The 21,790-nt window shown below is 51.1% G+C and overlaps 3 protein-coding genes across 8 annotated transcripts in view; 2 read left to right on the forward strand and 1 right to left on the reverse strand.

Moving 5' to 3' along the window:
- Positions 1 to 824, reverse strand: part of ANKMY1 (ankyrin repeat and MYND domain containing 1) — a 123,297-nt gene extending 122,473 nt beyond the window's left edge. For 2 of the 5 annotated variants that reach the window (XM_074264172.1, XM_074264174.1), the window contains exon 1: positions 104 to 820. The gene's annotated coding sequence lies outside the window, so the exon portion shown is untranslated. Of the gene's footprint in view, positions 1 to 103 lie in introns of all 5 variants that reach the window. The other 3 variants (XM_074264175.1, XM_074264170.1, XM_074264173.1) reach the window with 3 other exon arrangements.
- A 10,295-nt stretch (positions 825 to 11,119) lies between these two features.
- Positions 11,120 to 14,099, forward strand: DUSP28 (dual specificity phosphatase 28). Of its 2 annotated transcripts, none has more exons than XM_074264177.1 (2): positions 11,120 to 11,645; positions 11,983 to 13,154. In XM_074264177.1, exons 1-2 carry the CDS (start codon positions 11,189 to 11,191, stop codon positions 12,207 to 12,209), a joined length of 684 nt encoding a protein of 227 aa, XP_074120278.1. In that variant the 5' UTR covers positions 11,120 to 11,188; the 3' UTR covers positions 12,210 to 13,154. The 2 variants fall into 2 exon arrangements, with proteins under 2 accessions (XP_074120278.1, XP_074120279.1); XM_074264178.1 differs by having other exon boundaries at positions 11,124 to 11,596; positions 11,983 to 14,099.
- A 3,070-nt stretch (positions 14,100 to 17,169) lies between these two features.
- The window catches only part of PARL (presenilin associated rhomboid like), a 30,213-nt gene continuing 25,592 nt past the window's right edge, over positions 17,170 to 21,790 (forward strand). Inside the window, exon 1 of the mRNA XM_074264180.1 lies at positions 17,170 to 17,526. Within this exon, the coding sequence (XP_074120281.1) occupies positions 17,309 to 17,526 (218 nt within the window). The 5' untranslated portion in view covers positions 17,170 to 17,308. The remainder of the gene's footprint in view (positions 17,527 to 21,790) is intronic.

Here is a 21,790-nt window from a genome sequence, read left to right on the forward strand (position 1 = left end):
AGGCGGGGTTACTCTGGGACTTTCGGACTTTTCTGCCCTCGGGCCCTCAGTGGGAGGATCGCGTGCGCGCGCGCACATCCCCGCCCGAGCACAGCTGGCGCACCTTGGGAAATCTCTGTCCGCAGCTGTTTCCCGCGTGGCAATCAATCAATCGCAGCCTCGCTCTCCTTCCGCGGGTCCCGGCGCTCCCCCTACTGCTGGATCAGCCCGGGCTCCCCACGGCCCCTCGGGAACACGAAGGCCCCGCCCACCTGCTGGCCGGCCTCGCCCCTCAACCCATCCACCCGCGTGCCAGTCAGTCACTCAGTCAGGCCCCCGTCCGTCAGCGCGCCCCCGGCTCCCGCGCCCCGAGCCGCCCTCCCTTCCTCGTCTCCCGCGCCCTCCGAGAGTCTCCGGGAGCCTCCTCCCCCTCCCAGGGGCAGATCTCGCCTCGGGACGGGTCGTGCCACTATGGCAGTGGGGGTGGGGATGCAGGTGGAATGAGCCCCCACGCGCGTGCACCGTCTAAGAAGCGCCGTCCGCCCTGCAGCAGCTCCATGTTCCCAGAGACCAAGCTGGAGTGGCACGGGCCAAAACACCAGAACCAGGCGGCCCTCCCCTCCCGACCCGAGCGCGGACCCTCCCCCCCCCCCGTCTAAGATGGAGGAGGCAAAAGCGTCCGCGTCTCCATGGAGACCCTACTACACGCCGGGACCGCCCTTCCCCCGCCAACTTTCCAATCCAACGGCCCCGCCCACGGCTCTGCGTTCGTAAGCCCGCAAGCCCCGCCCCGTCCCGGACCCGGTCGTCTAGACTCCGATTATGACCTCACAGGGGCTGCTTCACCTGGCGGACCGCCCTGGGACTGCATGGCTCTATCTGGAAGGGACAGAAAGTCATGCCATGGGCTCTATGAGCTGGAACCGGAATTCTATTTCCCAAATGACAGAGGAGGAAACTGAGGCTCATTGACCTAGAGCTAGAGGAGACTCCAGGTGCCTCGAGGCGGGGGACCGGCCCACGGGAATATCAAGCCATCAAGATTGATTAACAATTATAAATGTATAAATTATTAAATTATTTATAAATAATTAGGGCTATCGATTTCCAGGGCTTTTAGTGGCAGACCTGTGGATTGTCACAAAATCTCAAACCTGAAACGAAATGGAGCTGCCTAGACCTAGAACAGGAATCCCCTGGACCGGGGCTTCTTAAACCATGGTTCTCCACCCCTTGTGGGTCTCATAGCTTTCCTTCGCGGGGAGCCTCTCCAAACTCAGATTGCTCATCAGACTCATGTCACCAAACCCGAGCTTAAAACCTTCTGGGCTTGGGAGGAGCTGCTAGAACAAGTATTTCCCTGGCACAGAGCTTGGAGAAAACCCCAGGCTCACCTTCACACCACACTAAGGCCTCAGAGGATGGTGGTGGTGGATGCCGAGAGATCCGTGTCTGACTCTGTTATCGTGGAAAAGAGTGGAGTGTTTACCATTTCCTTCTCCAGTTCATTTGACATATGAGGAAACTGAGGCAGCAAGATCAAGTGACTGACCCAAGGTCATACAGTTAGTAACGAGACCAAAATTGAACTCAGGTCTTCTGACTTCAGCCTCAGCCCTCCATCCACTTTGCCGTAGACCTGACCCATTCTTAATAGTGAAATTGATTTTAATTAAATGTTAGTTAAATGTAAGACCCTCTTCCATTAAGTCTGTCTTGATCTCTCCAGGCATAATGGGTTTTCAGAGCCTGAACTTGATTTATTTTTCATATCTCTCATCTCAAATGGTGATTTTTGTAGCTCAGGGAGCAATGAAATCAGCAATGTATCCATGATTTATCACATTAGAAAGTTGCCTGGGACGTGGAGAGGTGAGGTGACTTGCCAGGGTCACACAGCCAGAATTTGCTATGAGTGCATTTGAACCCAGGACTTAATCCCTTCAAAGCAGGGCCTCCCTCTGTGATCCACTCTGCCTCTCCCATCTCTCTTAGACCCTTGTATAACGTTCCCTGTTGTATTATCATACTTATATTCACATCCTCTGCCTCTCATTGGATTGTGGGCCATGAGGGTATAAATGGGGTCTTGTGTCTCCATGCTGGTTCTAGCACTGGATACGCCGAAGGCAATCACTCGGTTGATGGGCCAATTCTGAGCTCTGAGACATCAGACCAGTTGATCTCTGAGTCCAGCTTCTCATCCGTCTGTCAAAGGAGAGCTTGGATTAAATGACTGACTGGGGGCAGGACACACTTGGTGATCTAGCACAGGAGACCAAGGAATGCTCAAAAGGTGAGGAGGGAATCATGGGAAAACAGTGTCAGGAAAACCCAAAGAAGAGAGATTATCCAGTAGAAGGTCAAGAGCTAAATAGTGTCAAATGCTGTAGAGAAGTCAAGGCAGAGGACTAAGAAGAGGCCATCCAATATAGCAATTAAGAGAACAGTGGTACTTAACCATGAAGATGGAAAACTGAATGGGGAAAATGACGAGATTCACCATTTGGAGGACCCACCCACAATGCACATGGAGAATCTTCTCTGGCCAGTGCTTTATGCTCCATCTCTTGACATGCTTTTTTCTGAGTTATAGTCAGGAGAAAGAAGGGAGGATACAGGTTTGGACAGAGTGGGTAAGGAGGGCGAGGCTCACCTATAAACTACATGTCCAGTGCCATCTCCAGCATGTGCCTTCCAGGGCTCCAAGCTGTCCAAAGACACTCATTCCCCTGACAGTTAAAGCTCCTGATTTAAGACACAGTCCAAAAGGCAATCTCTAGGAAATAATGCTCAGAAATGCTAAGGGGTGTTAATGGCCCAACCCTGCCTAATCAAGCACAAAGCTGTGTCAAGGCGTGAGTGATGGGGCAATAACTCCCCTCTTTTGCCCTCCCTAATGGAAGACAGAAGCTTCAGACTGGTCAGCACACTGAAGTGCTTTGGCCTCTAGCCTGCATAAGAATTAGACTGACATATACATCAGCTTCCTAAACTTTCCCAACAGAATGTCAGCTCTGCCTCCCAGAGGCTGTCATCAAACTCTTGGATTTCTTTCTCGAACCACCAGCTCGGAATTTCCATTCTTCCGACGCCCATCAGAGAAAGATCATGAATTAACTGCCATCCAGCCTGTGTGAAAGGTCGCCTGAGACATCTGATATTTACGACTGTCGGTCTAATGGACATCCATTAACTTTCCATCCCTGTAGGTTCTCCCAGCGCCAGGCCTGTATTAAGTTAGATTAGCAGAAGGCAATGTACCTGGATCATATTATCTCTGATCCCTGCAGAAATGTCTTCACAGAGTTAAGATTGAATGTTATGCCATCGGCTTTTATTGAGAATCATCTCCCATAACCCATGATTGGGGCAGGGAGGAGGCCTGGGCCCCCTAGTATTGAGTTTATGTTATGGATTCTGGTACTCCTGGAGGAGAAGGATCTCCAGATAAGATAAAGGCAAAGTCATTTAGCCACATAAGCCCTGGGGGCTCTGGATCCTAATTCTCATGCTCACAGATAAGTCTTGGGTCTTGGAACAAGGCTCCATCTTTCTCAGGGTCATAGGGGGCCTCTCTAAGGGCACTTCCTCTCAAGATGATCAGTTAAGAAACAATTCAGTCTGTCAGTCCTAAAGAGCTTTTAGAAAGGGCTGGTTATGAAAGTGGGACAAGACTTGTCTAATACAGCCTTCCCATGTACATAAGTGTCTGGGAACTTCTGGAAGCTAGGGACTGCTTTTTCTACTTGTATTGGGATCCTCAGAACTTAGCACATAATAAGTGGTTCCTTCCTCCCGCCCTCCAACCTTTCTTTCCTTCCTTGGTTCCTTTATTTGTTTTTTCTCTTTGCTTCCTTTTCCCTCCTCCCTCCCCCCTCCCTCCTTTCCTTCCTTCCATTTTCCCACTACCCCCATTCTCCTCCTTTACTTCTTACCTCTTCTTTCTTTTTCCCTTTCTTCCTCCCTCCTTCTTCCTCCCTCCTTCTTCCCTTCCTTCCTTCTTTCCTTCCTTCCTTCCTTCCTTCCTTCTTTCCTTCCTTCCTTCCTTCCTTCCTTCCTTCTTTCCTTCCTTCCTTCCTTCCTTCCTTCTTTCCTTCCTTCCTTCCTTCCTTCCTTCCTTCCTTCCTTCCTTCCTTCCTTCCTTCCTTCCTTCTTTCTTCCCTCTCACCTTTCCTTCCTGCCTTCCTTCTTCCAACATATGAAGCACAAGTGGCAAAATGGCTAAGCACAGTTTCTTTTGGGGGTCACAAAGGCTTGGGTTCCAATCACAGGCCGGAAACTTCACTACCAGTGTAACTCTGGACAAAGCTCTCTTCATGGACTCATCTATAAATTGAAGGGATTAGGATCAACGGTCTCTAAGATTCCTTCCAGCTTGAAGCCTTTGAGTCCATGAGATGAGGAAGTCTGGTGATCCCAGAAAAGAGGAGAGGGGAAGATCCCTTAATGGCAGCTGATAGAGACAGAGTGCTGGTGGATCATCCCAGAGCAATCCACTGGGATTCAAGGGAGGGATGGTGCTAAAGGTTCCTATCAAATGGGAGTGAGGCTTTAATCAAGGTGTGAGGGACACTGGACACCAAAACAGTGTAAGGATCAGAGGCCACCTGGCCCTCCCCCTCATTTAACAGGTGAGGAAACTAAGGCCCACAAGGGGAAACAACTTGCCCAAGATCTCCTGGGTAGTGTCGACAACTGCAGTCAAACCCAGGTCCTCCATCTTGAAATCCAGCCCATGTTCCACTATTATGTTCTCCCTCCCCACAGATACAAGTGGCACTTCAGGAAGCCCTTTATATACATCGCTTTATTTGGCATTTGCCCTGGCGAGTCTGCAGGACCAGATGGCCCAGCAAGGGGCATTTCCCAGGTTGCTGCTTGGAGGAGAATTCCAGGAGGGCTTAATAGATGCTTGTCGACTGATTAGCCAGCTAATAGTATTTGTTGCTTGGACTGGTTAATAAACATGCAGACTGGACTGAGTACCATGATTTAATGGAAAAAACATACTCTCTCCCTTCTCCCCATACATCCCTCACATTGCCTGTAATTCCAGCAGAATCAATAAGCATAGTGCTGCTCCTTTATGTCTCCTCCAACATCATTATCCAGAGAAAATTAGATATGGAAAAAATCAAGGGTGCCTTACTGGGAATAAAGATCACCAAAAAAGCCTGAAAAGTGAGATCGAAGAATGCTTTTTAAAGTGAAGCTAGGACCAGTAATAGGTGGTAAACACAAGGGATAGGAGGATTGTTTGTGCTATCAGCAGTCAGGTATACTTTTGTGAAAATTATGGCGTTGATTACTTTACCACTTATTACTTTGATTTTTACTTTTTCACATAAATCAAAGATTCAATCAAATGTCACAGTTGATGACTTTCCTTGTGATCTGGACCCAAATTCATTTTTCCAATTAAAGAATTAGTCAGTGATGAGATTTGTCCACCCCTTTCCCACACTGGACCTTGTGATAAAACTGCTGCTGATCCAGAGAATGGACAGAGTCATTCTAAGACTGGCAAGGGCCTACTCTTCAGACAAGGGATTTGTGGCAGCATCAACAGTTCCCTCCCCGTTGTGCCATCTCAGCCTCTGTGGTTTCTGAGTCAAGGGTTGTTAGGATTACTAAGTGAGAACTGAGGTTGTCTGGATAGTGACAAGGTGAGAATTCAGGTTTTCTGGACAATTACAAGGTGAGAACTCAGGTTGACTTGATAGAGGGGGCAAGCTCATTGGCTGGGGTGGTTCTTCCCAGAAGCCCTTGCATTATCCCATGCCCATTCTCTGGGAGGATAAAAGACACAATATTGGGCCTGGAGAGCAGATCGGCCTGGAGAAGGATAAGAGCTGGAGGAGATTCAGAGCCAGGATTCAAGAAGAAAGACTCTGCATTGCATCAGGCTTGACGGGGCTCTCTGCAGGAAGGGAAGTCACTTCTTTGGACAAGAGTTAACAGCAACTGCCTGGAGACAACGGTTCGTTACAGGAAGAAGAATCTGTCTGAGAGATTTGAGTAGACACAGCAGATCTCTTCCCAGAGAGCGATCCAGCAACTTCTGGAGACGACAGCTCGTTACAAAGGGTGGCTTGGCACCTCCTTGGGCTTCACTCTAGATGGTCCCATCTGAGTGCCCGGGGAGGGGGGAAGAGTTTTCACATCCAAATCAGCATGATGTGGAGAGCACAATCACAAATGGCCTCCAACTCCGCCTAGCAGCCACGTTTTTGTACAGAGAAGTGTTGGGTGGCTGAGTGTGCCATATCTCCTACTGTTGCCCTGGTTCATTGTGGTTTCGTCGGGATCTGTGATTTTTTTTTTTTTTTTTTTTTTTGGTATAACAAGTTCCCCTCCCAGTGCCAGCTCTGGACAGAGCACTGAGCCCTCGGGTGAATTGTTCAGGGTTACAGTCAGTATGTGTCAGCAGCTGGGTTTGAACCCAAATTTCTTCTGAAACTCTCTGTTTATAACCTCTATGACCCAATAATAATTGTACTTATATGGGTATTACATATTAATGTTGCCTAATCATAATTTTCCTATTCAATCATGAGCCCATTAAGACAACAATTATTGGATATTTATATGGGTATTACATATTAAATAATGTTGTCTAATCATAATTTTCCTATTTGATCATGAGTCCGTGAGGACAATTATTGGATACTCATTATGTAGATATCACATATTGAATAATGTCGCCTAGTCATAATTTTCCTATTCAATTGTGAGCCCCATGAGGACAGGGCCCCACCTTGAAGACCTTTCTGTTTAAATGATTAGCTAGCACATGGTAAATTGTTAATAATTTTAGGAATATGTAACTGTATGTGAGATTATATGGATGTTTATGTGTGTTTCTATTTGTGTGATTCACAAAAAGGACGTGTAGATTCGAAAACAAAATTAGACTGCCAAAAAGGGGAAAATGCAGCTCTAGCAGTGGCTTCCCGTTTGTGGATATACACGTGGGCAGTGAGAGAGTGCCACGGTGCACAGAGCCTGGAGCTTTCCTGCTTCTATCTGTTCTCAGGCACTTCCTAGCTGTCATTTCACCCCATTTGCCTCAGTTTCCTCAATGTGAATGTTTTCAGAATTGTTGTAAGAATCCAAGGAGGTAACATTTGTAAAGTTCTTAGAACGATGCTTGGTACACAGTAGGTACTCTATAAATATTTATTCCTTTATTATCTCTCCCCATCCCTATCAAGAACCAGTAGATCAAATCAAGCCAAAAAGCCTATGTTAAGCCCCTACTATGTGCCAGGAACTGGTGCTAATTGTTGAAGATAGAAAGCAAAAGTCAGTTCCTGTTCCCAAGAAGCTTACAATCTAACGAGGGGGAACAACATGAAAGCAATTTTGTATGACCAACATATAATCAACAGAGAGAAGGCACTGAGATGGGACCAGTACCTCAACATGGCAAACAGCCTCTCCTTTTCCCTATTTTGTTCTCTGAACAGCCTGAAAGTTACCCTGGCCTTCTAGTGAAACTAAAAGGCCCAGAGGAATGTCTCCAGTGCACTGGACAGATCCTTTATGGACAAATCACACGAGAACATGAACAAGAACGGTACCATTTTAGAAGGTACAGATGGGCTGCAGTCAGCAGTGGGGGAGGCAGTATCAATATTAATAAAGGCACAGATCCATTTTTGTATTTCACTCTAAGTATTTCTTGATTGATTTCTGAATGGCTGCACCTTTTGGAATGGCTTGGCCAGTGCCCAGAATGAACCAAGCCCCTTTTACTGAGGAACTAAAATAAAACAAATTCTTATTCTACTGGCTCATGTTTTGTGCTCTAATTAACAGCTCTTGGAACCGTACCCTGGGTAATGCTGCCTCATTAGGTGCGCCATCACTACAAATTAGGATTTATCTCGCTCTTCATTATCTTCATAAAAGCTCCAAAATCTCGACAAACCACACTGAAAAGAGATAAATGGGTCTCCTTCCAAAGAAAGAGAGCACAGGCTGACTTTTCATTACTCTAATCCAAGTCCTTGATGATTAAGTCACAAAATGTTTTAATGGCTATCATAGAAGCCAACCACATGCTATCTTTGCCATAGCTTTATGTAGAGCCAAAGACTGTACAAGAAGTCTGGAAGTCAAAGCTCTACAAAGTGATTAATGAGAATATTTTTAAAGTACTTTACAAACTTTAAACCACTATATACTATTGTTGCTGGTAGGGGTAGGAGGTGACAAAAATAGAGGTCTTTCTCCTCTCAAATGCATCTCTACCATTCCCCAAACTCGCCCTGCTCCAGGGAACCCAGTCTATCCCCAATCTCGATACATCCCAAGCTCATGCTCTCTGGCTCCCATTTTTGGGGTGTTCTACTTACCTAGAACATCCTCTAAGGCCCAGGTTGTGGACCTTCTAACTACTCCAGTCTCCAGTAACTATTCTTCTTGCCCAACTAATCACTGGATTTATTTGAATTAGACCTTGGGGCAGCCTTTTATATTCAGCCTACACTGAATACTTTATAGATGTCTACCCTGTCTTCCCAACTAAAAAGCAAACTTCTAAAACTTGGGCAGCTAGGTGGCACAGTGGGTAGAGCACTAGGTCTAGAATCAAGTTGAGCTGAGTTCAAATCACGTCTCAGAAACTTTCCAGCTGGAGGGGGTTGGCTAAATCACTGAAATCTGTTTGCCTCGGTTTCCTCAATTGCAGAATGGGCCAGATAATTGTACCTACCTCCCAGGGCTTTAGTGAGGATCGAATTAGATCATATTTGTAAAGTCTCGGGCACACAGAAGGTGCTATATAAATGCAACTTCGTTACTATTCTAGTTCTGCTTTGCGGCTGCTTCCCCTCCAAACCCAATCTTCAGAAACTGGGCCTGAGAGGAGCTAAGTTATTCAGCTCTGAACTGGAGTTATGCCTCTTGCCCTGCACGCGCACGCACACACACACACACACACACACTCACACACACACACACACACACACACACTCACACACACACACACACACACTCACACACACACTCACACACACTACATACATGCACACAATGCAACACACGACTTACATATGCACACATATGTGCACACACCATGCATGTATACATGATCCATGACTAGCTCTAGGAACTGGTATAAAATGAAGATCCCAGTGCCTCTCCCACAAACATCTGAAAGTTCTACTCACTAAACCAATGACTTCCAAACCCTTCCCTCCTCTCCTTGAAAGTAGACACTGACTGCTTTTCTATTTGTACCCTAAGCACTTAGCACAGAGCTAGCTGGCACACATGAATGGTCAGCTGGACTTTTGAGTTGGAAAGACTTGAGTTTAAATACCACCTCAGATACTTCCTACCTTTGTAACCCTGGGCAAGTCCCTTCACTCTGCCTCAGTTTCCCCATTTGTAAAATCAGCTGGAGAAGGAAACAGCCAACAAGTCCAATGTCTTTGCCAAGAAAACCTCAAAAGGGGGTCTGAAAATCACTGAACAGCAGCATTTATGTAGGGCATTGAGGTCTGCTAGACACTTTGCTTATGGTTCAGCAATGCAATATTGAAAAACTGTTCAGTTGTTTTTCAGCCATCTCCGACTCTTCTTGACCTCATTTGGGGTTTTCTAAGCAAAGATACTGGACTGGTTGGCCATTTCCTTCTCAGCTGATTTTACAGATGAGGAAACTGAGACAAACAAGGTGAAATGAATTATCCAGGGTCACTCAGCTAGCCAGATTAGAAGTCAAAAGTAAACATATATGTAACGTGCTCTCCTGGCAGTTACTATTACCAGTCTGCCCTAGGCCCAACAGAGCACCTGTGACCACTGACCTTTGCAGTGTCAACTCTACCCGGCTCGCCTCCTCTGAGGCCTTCAAAGGTCTCTGGCCACAATCTCTTGAATCTATAATTTAATAACCGGTAGTGCGCTCAAGAACAGCCACGTGTAATCTTAAAAGCCTTTATTATACCCACTCACATAATGCCCTGACTGATGCCCTGACTTGTTGGTTCCCGAGTGAACACCTGGTCAGAAGACCCACGTGTTCACTACCAAAACCCTTACCTCTGGGCTATCCATCAGCTTGGCTCAGCTACCCCAGGCTAGGAGCCAGGTTAAAGAGAGCGGGTGCTGCCTGCAGTGGGCTTATAAAGAGCCTGTGAGGTCACACGCACAGCCAACCAGCGAGAGTCACCCATTACAAAGCTATCTCAGTGTGGCCAGGATCCCCCCCACAGGGCAGTCCTATATCCACAGAGCTCTGCCAGACGTCCTATTATCCGCAGTCTGAATACTTTGTGTGTGACTGACCGCTACCACAGGGAGTAGTAATCTGAGAACCTTAGTGTATTAGCCCTGCGGTAATTCTGAATAAATCGGGGCTGTTTCCACCACTCTGAGCTCCCCCATGAGCAGACCCAGACTGGCGAGCACCTGCCTCCCTGCTTTGGGCGGGGCCTTTGCCACATTGTGTGCGTGCGCATGTGTGTCTCTCTGTCTCTGTCTCTGTCTCTGTCTCTCTGTCTCTATATATAGAACTACGCCCTAGTTTGGGAACAGAGGAGCTGATCAGCTTGTCCCTGTTCTTGCAGGTTCGCCTTCTTTAAGTAAAGTCTGGAATGACGCAGTTTTTTTAGTCAGATGTAACGGAGAGATTGGGAGAAGTCTCGGTCGGAGCATCTCTGGTGCCCCCTCACTCCGCCTTTCTCCTCTTCCCTCCCCCCTCCTCCTGCTCCTCCCACCCCGGCCGCCCCAGCATGGTGGCAGAAGGATCCGTGGGACTCGGGCTCAAACCGGCCCAGCCTCTACCTGTGCGGCCCTGGGCGAGTAAATGACTCCCCCGTCGTGCTTAGAGAACCGGCTGCGGGATCCCTTCCGACTCTAAATCCAGACCTGAAGTCTCTCCCCGTGCCCCGTGCCTCAGTTTACCCTTCTGTAAAAGACGGACAAACGAGATGATTCCCGGGTAGGAGACCACGTGTGTCACACCCCCCGCAGGGAGGACCCCCCCGAAGGCTCTCTCTGAACAGCGGGAGAAACGGAGGCCCAAGAGGGAGGAACCTGCATTAAAATCCAAGGCTTCCTCCCTCCCTCGCTGGTGGGGGAGGACTCCCGGCACTAGGACCCGGAGGAGCGCGGGTGGTTGTGGTAAATATAGCTCGTGGGAGGGACGGGCGGGGGAGGGCAGCTGGGCTCCCCTCGACCTCTCCGAGCTGTTATGGACGCGGAGCCGGCAGCCCCGGCAGGAGGCCCGGCGGTGGCCACGGGCTCGGAGACCGGGCGGCAGATAGCCCGAATCACGCCGCGGCTGCTCCTGGGCCCCGCGCGCGTCGCCGCGGACGCGGAGCTGCTGGCGCGCGAGCGCGTCACGTTTTGCGTCAATGTGACCCGGCAGCAGCCGTGCCCGCGCGCGCCGGGCGTGCGCACGCTGCGCGTGCCTATCTTTGACGACCCGGCCGAGGACCTGCTGACGCATCTGGAGCCCTGCTGCGCCGCTCTGGAGGAGGCCGCGCGCGCCGGCGGCACGTGCCTGGTGTACTGCAAGAACGGGCGCAGCCGCTCGGCGGCGGTGTGCACCGCCTACCTCATGCGGCACGGCGGCCTCAGCCTGGAGCAGGCCTTCCAGGTGGGCGGGGCCGGAGCGGCGGGGAAGTGTGATTGGCCCACCCGGGACGGTAAAAGGGCGCGACCAGGCCTACTGAGGGCTGCGGGGCCGAGGGGGCGGACTTTGAATGAGAGAGTGGAGCGATCCTAAGGAGGTGACCCGTCCGTGGAGCAGAAGGGGCGGGGCTAGGGGCGGGGCTTCGGGGCCCCAGGGGGTGGGGCAGTCCTTAGTCCCTTGTGTCTCCAGGACCTAAAGGGATGTCTTGAATGAACTTCAGGGCACGTGCCCAAGGGGGGGGAAGCAGTCCTGGCCGCCAGTTTGTGGAGGCCCGCCCCCAGATGGGCCGTAGTATTGGGGGGCAGCCACGGGACCCCCCACTCGCCTCACAGTACGTGTCCACCCCCCAGGTGGTGAAAAAGGCCAGACCCGTGGCCGAGCCCAACCCGGGCTTCTGGGCCCAGCTGCGGAAGTACGAGGACGCCCTCCGGGAGCGGAGCCCCAGGAGCGACCCCGGCCCGAGGCCCTGAGCGGGGCCAGTCCTGGGGAGTCACGCGAGAGCGAGCCACGCGAGAAAGGGGCGCCGCGGCCCCCGTGTCAGTGCGGAGGCCTTAGAGCACAGCTCTGGGCAGCCTGACGGCCCCTGTGGTTTCGGGTACACCCTGGGAAAGTGGGCGTACCCCGATTGTTTTTTATAAAGCCTTTTATTTTCAAAATACATGCATAGTTTTCAACATTTACCCTCGAGCCAGTTATTAAGGCTACTGGGCCTGAGAGTCCTGGTGTGAATCTGGGACACGCTCTGCCTCAGTTTCCCTCTGTGTACAAAGGCCCCTCTCACCAAGCGCAGTTCCCTTCCCCTCCCCCCATGCAGGCTGAGTCCGTGCCTCCCTCTCAGCTTTCTTCCTTCTGGAGTCAGAAGGTGAGGAACTCCCTGGACTTTCCAAAAAACAGGCCTCGATCATAAGGGAGGCCGTGTACCCCCAGGTCAGCATCTTCTCGTCCACAAAGTGAGAGCATCCCACAGCCCAGCTGTCAGAAACCCGCTGGCCCGACTCACCTCCTGCTCTGTGACATCTGATAATAAAGAGCTGACATTTATACAGTTCCTTTAAACTCAACACAGGGCAAGTGCCTGCTTTACAGAGGAGAAAACAGGTCCCGGAGTTCCTACAACTGCCTATGACCCCTAATATTTATTCTTCTTGAACACAAGGGGTCGAATCCAGATGTTTCCTGAATCCAAGTTTCCAGTGCACTCTGCTGCTGCCCCTTACAAGTACTGTTTAATAAGGAAGAACTTTCTGATAATTGGCTCTGTCCAAAAAGCAGAAGGAACTGCCTGTGAGGCAGCGAGGCTCCCGTCACCAGAGCTGTGTATGAACTGGAGAAGTTTCCATAAACCACCAAAGGCCCATAAACCCCCCTAAATATATTTTGAAACTAAACTTCAATGTATCCTTCAATGGTATCCTTTCTGATACTGTTTATTCTATGCATTTTAAAACATGATTCTGAGTGTCCAGGACCTAAAAAGTGAAGGTCCTCTGCTCTGGTACTACAGGAAAAAAAAAAATAACAAGGAAGTGGAAAATATCTGGATCTTCAAATTTATTGGTTGAGTCAACTCTTAAGTGTGGAACTTCTCTACAGCCAGAGGTAGGCGATTTCTCTGCACGTTGTCTTAGACTAACAACTATGAAAGACTTAGGAACTCTGACCCACAAAATGACCCCCATGATGCCAAAGGTCACCTGATGACTTGCTGCCCACCTTCAAAGACACTTGATGGACCCAGAGGGGAGACCGAAGCATGGGTTTTTTTGGACATGGCTAAGGAGGGAATTTGTGTTGCTTGACTATACAAGTTTGTAATAAATTTTGTTTTTCCTGCTTTCTCAAGGTAGGCGGCGTGAAGAAAATTCAAAGCTTAAAATAAAATTGAATTTTAAAAATGAAAAAAAAATTTTTCAAGCATGCTAACAACAAAATAAAATCCTAGAGAATTACCTAGACTACTGAGAAGTGACATGGCTAGAGTCACAGTCAAGATGGGTCAGAGGCAGGACTCAAAGCCTGATCTTCTTGACATCAAAGCCAGCTATGCAGCTTTTTCTAGAAAAGAAAGAAATCATAAAAAGGAACTTTGGTATGTTTTACAGAGCATATTCTAAGCAACATGAAACAAGTCCCAGCCCCACCAGCAGACTTCAGAATGAAGGACCAGGGACCTCCTTGTAGTTGCTGGATGAAAGTCACAGGGAGGACAAAGGCCAGAGCCTTTAAGAGTCTCCTTTGGAGTAATACTGATGCGTGAAGTACTCTTTCAGCCCGAGGGTTACTGTTGGGGTACTTATCTGCTCTGTAAACCAGAAAGATATGTGGGGGCATTCAGAAACAAAAGGGTTTGTCAGCAGGTGTCAGAGTCTGAGGCCTTGGGCCTAGGCCATCCTGACTCTGAGGCTGACTCCCTGTCCTCTGTTGCAAATTAAGTTGAATAGAAATAAATGCTAAGTCCTATATGGAAGTTTTGAGTTTGTTTTTTGTTTTACTCCAGAAATATAAGGAGAGGGCTGCTGACATGATTACTTAAAAAGCTATTCACACAAAAGAGGCCTGTGGTTTTTGGAGGACTAGAGACTTATCAAGAGTGTGATACAGCACTTCCCACAAAAAGATGAAGCGATCTTGGGCTCCCTTAACAGAAGCATAATATCCTGGCAAGGAAATGTCATAGTCCTGAGAGACTCTGCCTTGCCCATTTTTAGCTCTGAGTTTATGTTAGGAAAGATGTTGAATCAAAGGGCAGGAGATTCTGCTGGATATAAGAAAAAACTTCCTAGCAATTATGAAAATAAACGGTACTCCTCCCGCTTTCTAGAAATCCCTCCAGAACTTAGACATAAACCATCATCTCTGAATCAACTTTTCAAGTCACTCTAATTATATCCACAAAAGACGGATAGGGCTTTTCAAGGGATGGATGATAATGTAGAACTGGAGTGGCCCATGGAGTGGATGCATCTTGAATTCCCCCAGACCTTATCATCTGCCACAAGATGACCCTCCAGATCCCCAGCACTGCCATTGGCCTGCAGATGAAGCCCAAGAGTTCTTGGACCTCCCTATTCACCTGCTTCTGATTCCTTGGGATGTCTGAGTCTTTCCATCTGTCCCAGATGGAAATCCTCATACATGTCTTGTCTCGTCCAATTAGGACATAAGCTACTTAAGGGCAGAGATTGTCTCAATATTTTTTTAATCCCCAGTCTTTAACACAGTGGTAAATGCTTAAGCCATTTTTATTCATTCATCAAATGAATTCAGTTCAGTTTCTTGTCTTTGGCATCCTTGTCTGTCCACCAGGTGTCTCTCCAGATCCATTTTCCATTCCCGGATGCATCAATGCCTCATGACATTCTCCTAAGAATGATCATCTCTTCTGTTCTGTCTTGACCCCATCTTAATATTTTGTTTCGGGATTTGGGATCCTGAATAGCTCCTCTGCTCTTCCTTGGTGCACTGCTGATCCGATTCGCTTCTCTGAGAGTTATCGATGCCTCAGGAAAAAGCCTGGGCCTTTGGTTCTTTAATTCAAAACCTTCCACATCATGACCTCTGCCCAGCATTCCAACTATGTATCCCACTATTCCCCCCATTTAAGGCTTCTGATGGGACTGGCTAAAACGATCTTCCGACAGCAGAATGAAACATCTTGACATTATATTATTTCAACTAACTGCCTCTGTACTTTTAGGGAAGAGCATTGGCTCTAGTGTTAGAGACCATGCAAATTGATGATAGCTAACATTTATTTAGAGCTTTACAAGTATCTTATTTTATCTCCACAACTCTGGGAGGCAGTGCTATTATTACCCTATTTTACAGATGAGGAAACTGAGGCAAGCAGGTCAAGGGACTAGTTCAGGATGATATAGCTAGCAAGTATCTGAGGCTGGACTGGAAGTCAAGTCCTCCTGTCTCCAGTGCTGGTGCTCTTATCAATTGTGCCATCTAGCTTCCTTAATACCTATGGGACCTTGAGCAAGACAATTAACTATTCTCAGCCTCAATTCTTTCATCCTTAAAAAAAGGGAAGGGGGCTGAGGCTGGACTAAATGACTTCTGAAGTCAACTCCAGTGCTAAATCTGTGATCTTTGAATTCTCCGGTGTCTTTTCCGCCCAGAAGGCTTTGCATTTCTCATCCTAGATGGGAATTCCCCTTCCCCCCATCTTTAATGACCATTTCTCCATTAATCTCACTCAGTACTTTACATCTTTTTTATGCATTTTTATTAAAATATAAATATATTCAAAAATAATTTTATTGGTACCACTTTTTACCTCACCTACATTCCTACAGTATCCATCCCCCACTTTCTCCCAGAAAGCCATTGAAAAAAAAAAAAAAAGTTTGAGAAGAATAAAACAATATAGTGAAAAAAGTTTGACATTCCGTGTTCCACTTCCGTGTTTTCCCACTTCTGCAAAGCAGGGGGTGTTCTCCTCTCTCTTTTCTTTGAGATTAAGCTTGTCATGATAATTTTGCTTCATTATTTCTTTTTACATCACTATAGACGCCCTGGTTCTGACATATCAGAAGGCCGTGCTGGCTGAGATCATGTGCTCTTCTTATAGTTTCTACATTGGCTTCATTGAGAACGTAAACAACATCTGGGTTGTGGAACTGTTTAGAAAGCTGGAATTTGTTCATGGTGCATGTTCTCACTAAGGGGGAGGGGAGGCCCAGTGGGAATACAAGCTGGCCTCTATGTGGTTATGAACAAAAGTACTCTGCTCTGCCCTTCCATTGTGGCTAAGCACTAAGAGGATGATTTGCATAGAGTGGCCAGATGGATGATGGGAGTTGGATGATTAAAATGGAAAGAGAGCTGGCTCAGGAATGAGGAAAAGCAGAATTCCCATCTTAGCCCCCCAGATGCAGACTGTACAAGGGGGCAGTTCCTCGCTCTAGTGCATGTCCGGAAGTAGTCCCAAACTAAAGCAACCTCAGAGAAAGGCTGCGCCGGGGGCAGAAGAGCTCGGGACTCCTCGGGTTGTCTGACTGACAAAAGAGCTGGAATAACCCCTGTTATACATTAGAAGAGTTTATGGCCTTCTCCAATGGAGAGGGGAAGGGGAGCATTCCGAAGAGAAGGTTAAGAGAGGAAAGAGGAACGTAATAGAAGGTAGAAAGGAAAGAGCAGAGACCCTCAGAGAAACACCAGGCCAGACTCTCACAGGGGGCCCTACAGATAAGGAAACTGAGGCAGAAGCCACGGAGTCCAGAGCAGCTGGGAAAGCCCTGAAGTGGGGGCTGGGCGTCCAAGCCTTCCTAGTGCTGGTGCCCACGAACTCTTCCCTCTGAGACCACCCCCAATTTATGCTGGCTTTGACAAGGGCACGAATGGGCGTTTGCTCCCCCTTTTTTTTTTTTTTTTTTTTCCATTCACAGTGCCTGGCACTTAGTGGGCGCTTGTTGAATGACCGACCCTCTAGCATGACCACGCCAGCAGTTAGGTCCCTGCAGTCTCAGCTCCCTAAGACAGACCCCGTCTTCTCGTCTCCCTGGAAACAGAACCCGCCTCCTGTCTCCCTGGAGACAGAGCCGCCTTTCCATCTCCCAGGAGACAGAGCCCGCCCTCCCTTCTCTCTGGAGAGAGAGCCCACCCTCCCTCCAGACGGATTCAGTCAGAGCCATTTCCGCCACCGCCACCAGGGGGCGAGGGCGGCTGATGCACGGGATCGGGGAGGGGCTGGAGGAAGAACGCTCCGGAAGTGCAAAGGGCGGCAGAGGAAGGGGTGGGACATGGGGGGCGGAGGTCGGGAAGATGGCGTGGAGAGCCTGGGCTCGGAGCGGCTGGGGCTGCGGTAGCCCGGCTTGGGGGGCCTCGGGGGCCGAGAGCCGAGAGCTGCGCGTCGGCCGGGCCCCCGCCCTGCTGCTGGGTCCCAGGTAAGGGCGGGGCCGCGGCTGGGCGGGGCCCGGGCCCGGGAGTCCCCCGCTCCTCCCGGCTCACTTGCTTTCCCGGGGGTCTGGAGAGTCCTGGGCCCGACCCCTGACCCTGGCGTGCTGATGTCTCTTTCCAGTTCGTCCGTCCGCGCCTTTCGAGGGCTTCCCCCCACCCCGTCCCCAGCACGAGTCCCGGAGCTGGCCCGTCCGCCCCATGGCTGTGCAGAGGGAGAAACTGAGGCCCGGGAGGGGCCGGGCGGCCCAAGGTCACCCGCGGGTCCTCCGCCCCCGGAGCCCCTCCCCCCGTGTTCTCCCTCGGCTCTGCCCCAGCCCAAGCACGGCTTAACCTTGTCTCCAGTGAGGTGTTTGTGCACTGGTATATAGTAAGCGCTTAATTAGTGCTTGCTCCTCCCCCTTCTCTCTCCCGTCCTCTCCCCGTTCTCCTTTGGGCTAATTCTGCCTGAGGCGCCGACTAGTAAACAGCAAGTGCCTGGGACTTGTCATGGGGGCGGGGAGGAAACGCCATGCAGCAGAAAGAGCCCAGAGAGCGGCCAAGCCTTCGGTCCCAGAGGCTACAGGCGCTCCCCGAGGTTTCTTTGGGGAGAGGGAAGGGAAGGATATCGCAGGGGCGGGGCTGACCCCTGACCCCGGGCTGGCCCGCCTTCAGGTGGGAGAAGTGAGACGGGTTTGAGCAGAGGCCGTGCCCAGGTCTGCGCCAGGGCCGCTTTGTGCCCTGCGGGGCTCCGCTCCCTCGCCTGGCAGGGAGAGCTCATGTGTCCGCACCTGCCTTTGCGCTTGGGCCCGAGGAGTCGGAGGAGGAGGAGGAGGAGGAGTCCTTGACCGCCAGCCGGGCCTGTCCGTGCAGGATCTGGGCAGATCCCAGAGAAGGTCATCGAGCTAAGTTGACTGGAGACCCGCCCTCTCCGCCTGGCCCTGTAACGCGGTGGCGGCGCGGAGGGACCCAACGAGGCTGAGCACAGTGGGTGCTGGAGATGGGCGCGAGCTGGTTCGGCTCCATGCGGGACGGCGGGCTTTAGCTCGCAGACTGAGGACGGTAAAACCCCCATGGCTGCAGAGCGCCTGATGTCCGCCCCCCTCAAAGCGCGTCAGCCACGAGCGCGTCAGCCCTTTTCTCTGCAGCTTTCGAGCCCTCGGCCCGCGTGTGGCCCTAAGAGCCCTCCCGCTCCGCCCTGTGACCCTCAGGACAAACAGCGAGGAGGAAGAAGCGGCAGTGCCGCCCGTGGGGGGGGGGCCGGGATCCCAAAGCGCTGCCCTCCCCCCCCAGGACGCCGCCCGCTGGGAGGACGGGGAGACCTGGCCGGGACACGCGCCTGCTGCCCCGAGAAACTGAACATCGGAGCCCCCACCTCCAGTGACAGCCCGGGCAGAAGGAAGAGTCAGGAGTCAGGCGGCGGCCGAGGCTCTGATTGAGAGGGGAAAGCCGCGCATCCCCTTGGAGACAAGGGCCGGGCAGCAGATCCGGAGGCGGCCAGGCCCCGGCTGCACCGGAGGAGCCCCAGGAGGCCGGCACTGACCCGGCCGTGTTTTCTGGAAAAACTAGAGGTCGCGCCAAACGTTATCAGAATCTGTCATAGAAACGGATGTGCAGGAAAGCTTAATGTAAATGGGCTTATTTGGCATCGAGCGCCCGGCCACTGGGGACTGGCCCCGCCGTGCTGAGATAGTGCTCCTCGTTCTGCAGAAGCAGAGGCTGCTGTCTGTCAGTGCCTGTGAGCGCCGTCCCGACCCTCCGCCGTAGCAGGGAAACGCTGGCTGGTTTTGTGGGAAGGGAACGCGCTAAAAGAGAATCTCAGCCGAGAGCCCGGGCGTCCGAGAGGGCGCCGGAAAGCCGCCGGTCGGACGTCCTCGCCGGTGCCGGGTGTCGGAGAGAGTTGGAGATCCGAGAGCTAGCCGGGCTCTGAGGGGGAGGGCCACTAGCTGTAGAGGGATCCGGAAACTTCCCAAAGGCGCCGCGTTCAGGTGTCATTCACCCCTTGAGAGGTGGGACCTCCAGGGGCCCCGGTCAGAAGGGCGAAAGCCTCGGCAGACCCCGGGGCGGGGCTCGCGTGTTGCCTTTGGGACGGTGATCGTCTGAGAGTGCTGGGAAATGACGCTCAGAAGGCTGGGGGACCTCATGTACCCAGCAGAGAAGGTTGGACCCGCAGGGGGTCGGGGAGAAGCCTGGCCACCTTGTGCTGACAGTGGTTTAATTGGAGCGGGGCGAGAATGAAAGCAAGAAGATAATATGAAATGTACTCGTCCCCCTCCCCCGCCCTGTTAGGATTACTAAGTGAGAACTGAGGTTTTCTGGACAATTATAAGGTGAGAACTGAGGTTTTCTGGACAATGACAAGGTGAGAACTCAGGTTGACTTGATAGAGGGGGCAAGCTCATTGGCTGGGGTGGTTCTTCCCAGAAGCCCTTGCATTATCCCACGCCCATTCTCTGGGAGAATAAAAGAGAGGACTCCCAGAGACAAGGAGAAGACTCTGAATTGTATCAGGCTTGACGGGGCTCTCTGCAGGAAGGGAAGTCACTCTTCTGGACAAGAGTTAACAGCAACTGCCTGGAGACAACGGTTCGTTACAGGAAGAAGAATCTGTCTGAGAGATTTGAGTAGACACAGCAGATCTCTTCCCAGAGAGCGATCCAGCAGCTTCTGGAGACGACAGCACGCAACACCGCCCGTGTGCAGGGGACACCAAGCTGCGGTGGGAGGCTGGTGCTGGGGTGGGGTGGTGGGAGGAAGGAAGCGGAGCACGCAGAGATCCTGTGCGACCAGTGGGGGAGGCGGCGAGAGCTCCCCGCGGACATGGAAGGAGGCTCCGTCACAGGCTGAGAAAGGACAAGGATGGGGGTGACTTTGCGCGTGGAATTTCAGGGCCCATGGGACGGCAGATAGGAGAAGGAGCCGTCGGGAAGCACCTTTGTGAAGGCCGGAGAGTGAAGGAGTCAGGGAGGCCCTCCCGGTTGTGAGAGGCTTCAGGGGGAGTAGATAGAGCGGGAGGGACGAGCTCTTCACCGCCCCCTCCTTTTCCATCCCTTGGCTCTTCTCCCTTTCCATCTGACCACTGTCCTTGCTGATGTTCTGAGTGCCCCCCCATCCTCCCCTCGGTCAGTCCTAGGACAGACCTTTCTGGGTGTATCTAGTGCTACCTCTGTGATGGGGAGGATTCCCTCTTGGCCTTGCTTCCCTGAGGGACGAGCACACTCTAAGCCGGTGCCTGGTAAATGCTTGTTGAATGACTAATTGAATGACGGGGAAGCTGCAGTTTTATCTGGAGTTCAGGGAAGCCTTTGGCTGGGCGGTCCAGGCTGTTCCTCTTCAGCCAAAGATTAGATTAAGGCATCTCCAAAGTGTTTTCCAACTCAGAGATTCTGGGTCTGGGCACAAGCACTAGCGAGACATGGAACCTTGGTGAGCCTCCCCCTTTGTTTGTAAATGACGGTAATTATAGTGTCTTATCTGTCTTGTGGTTTTGAGAAAAGTGCTTAGAAGCCGCGTTACCTAAAGCATTGAAATATGAGCTATTCTCTGAGAGAATGGATGAGAGGGAAGAATATGTTGGGAAATAGAGGCAATACATAAACAAGACTTTCTTAAACTGTCGCTTCCCAGTGACTCCTTTCCCTCCCACAGAATTCTCCTTTATGAGAAGGGGGGCTGAGCAAACCCACGAACACCTGGACCAGAGCTTCCCCTGTGCCCCTCCTGCCCTCGCCCCCATGACTCCTCCATTCTTCCTTTCCCTCAGGGTCCTCCTGCTCTGGCTCTGGGCCCCGAGCCCTCCCATCTTCTCCTGGGTTGCCCCCACCATCCTCCTCTTTCTCCCTTCCTCTTCAGCCTCTCCTGGTCTGCCGGCCTCTTTCCTTTTGCCCACAAACATGGCCCTACTTCCCTTCACGTGACACTCCCTCCCTTCCAGATCTCCTGCTCTTTGTGACTCAGTCTGGACAAAGTCCTCGGGGCTCACAGTCTCCCCTTTCTGCCCCTCATCTCGCAGACCGGCCTCGCCCAGCTGATGCTGCCCCCATGACCCACATCCCAGAGCAGGCCCGGTGGAAGGGCCCCTTCTCCATCCTCATCTGTCCCGCTCCGCTCCTGCCTGTCCTGCTCCCTTCTCAGTGTCCTGTGGCGTTTGCTCAGCGGGGGTCCCCAGGGGCTCAGGCCTGGGCTCTTTTTTCACTTTTCTCTCAGTGATCCCATCGTGTCCCTTGGGCTCACTCGTCACCCCCTGCATCCGGGCCTGTTACTCTGAGCTCAGGT

Source organism: Sminthopsis crassicaudata, chromosome 4 (genome assembly GCF_048593235.1).
Source record: "Sminthopsis crassicaudata isolate SCR6 chromosome 4, ASM4859323v1, whole genome shotgun sequence".
In the NCBI taxonomy this organism is placed as follows: Eukaryota; Metazoa; Chordata; class Mammalia; order Dasyuromorphia; family Dasyuridae; genus Sminthopsis; species Sminthopsis crassicaudata.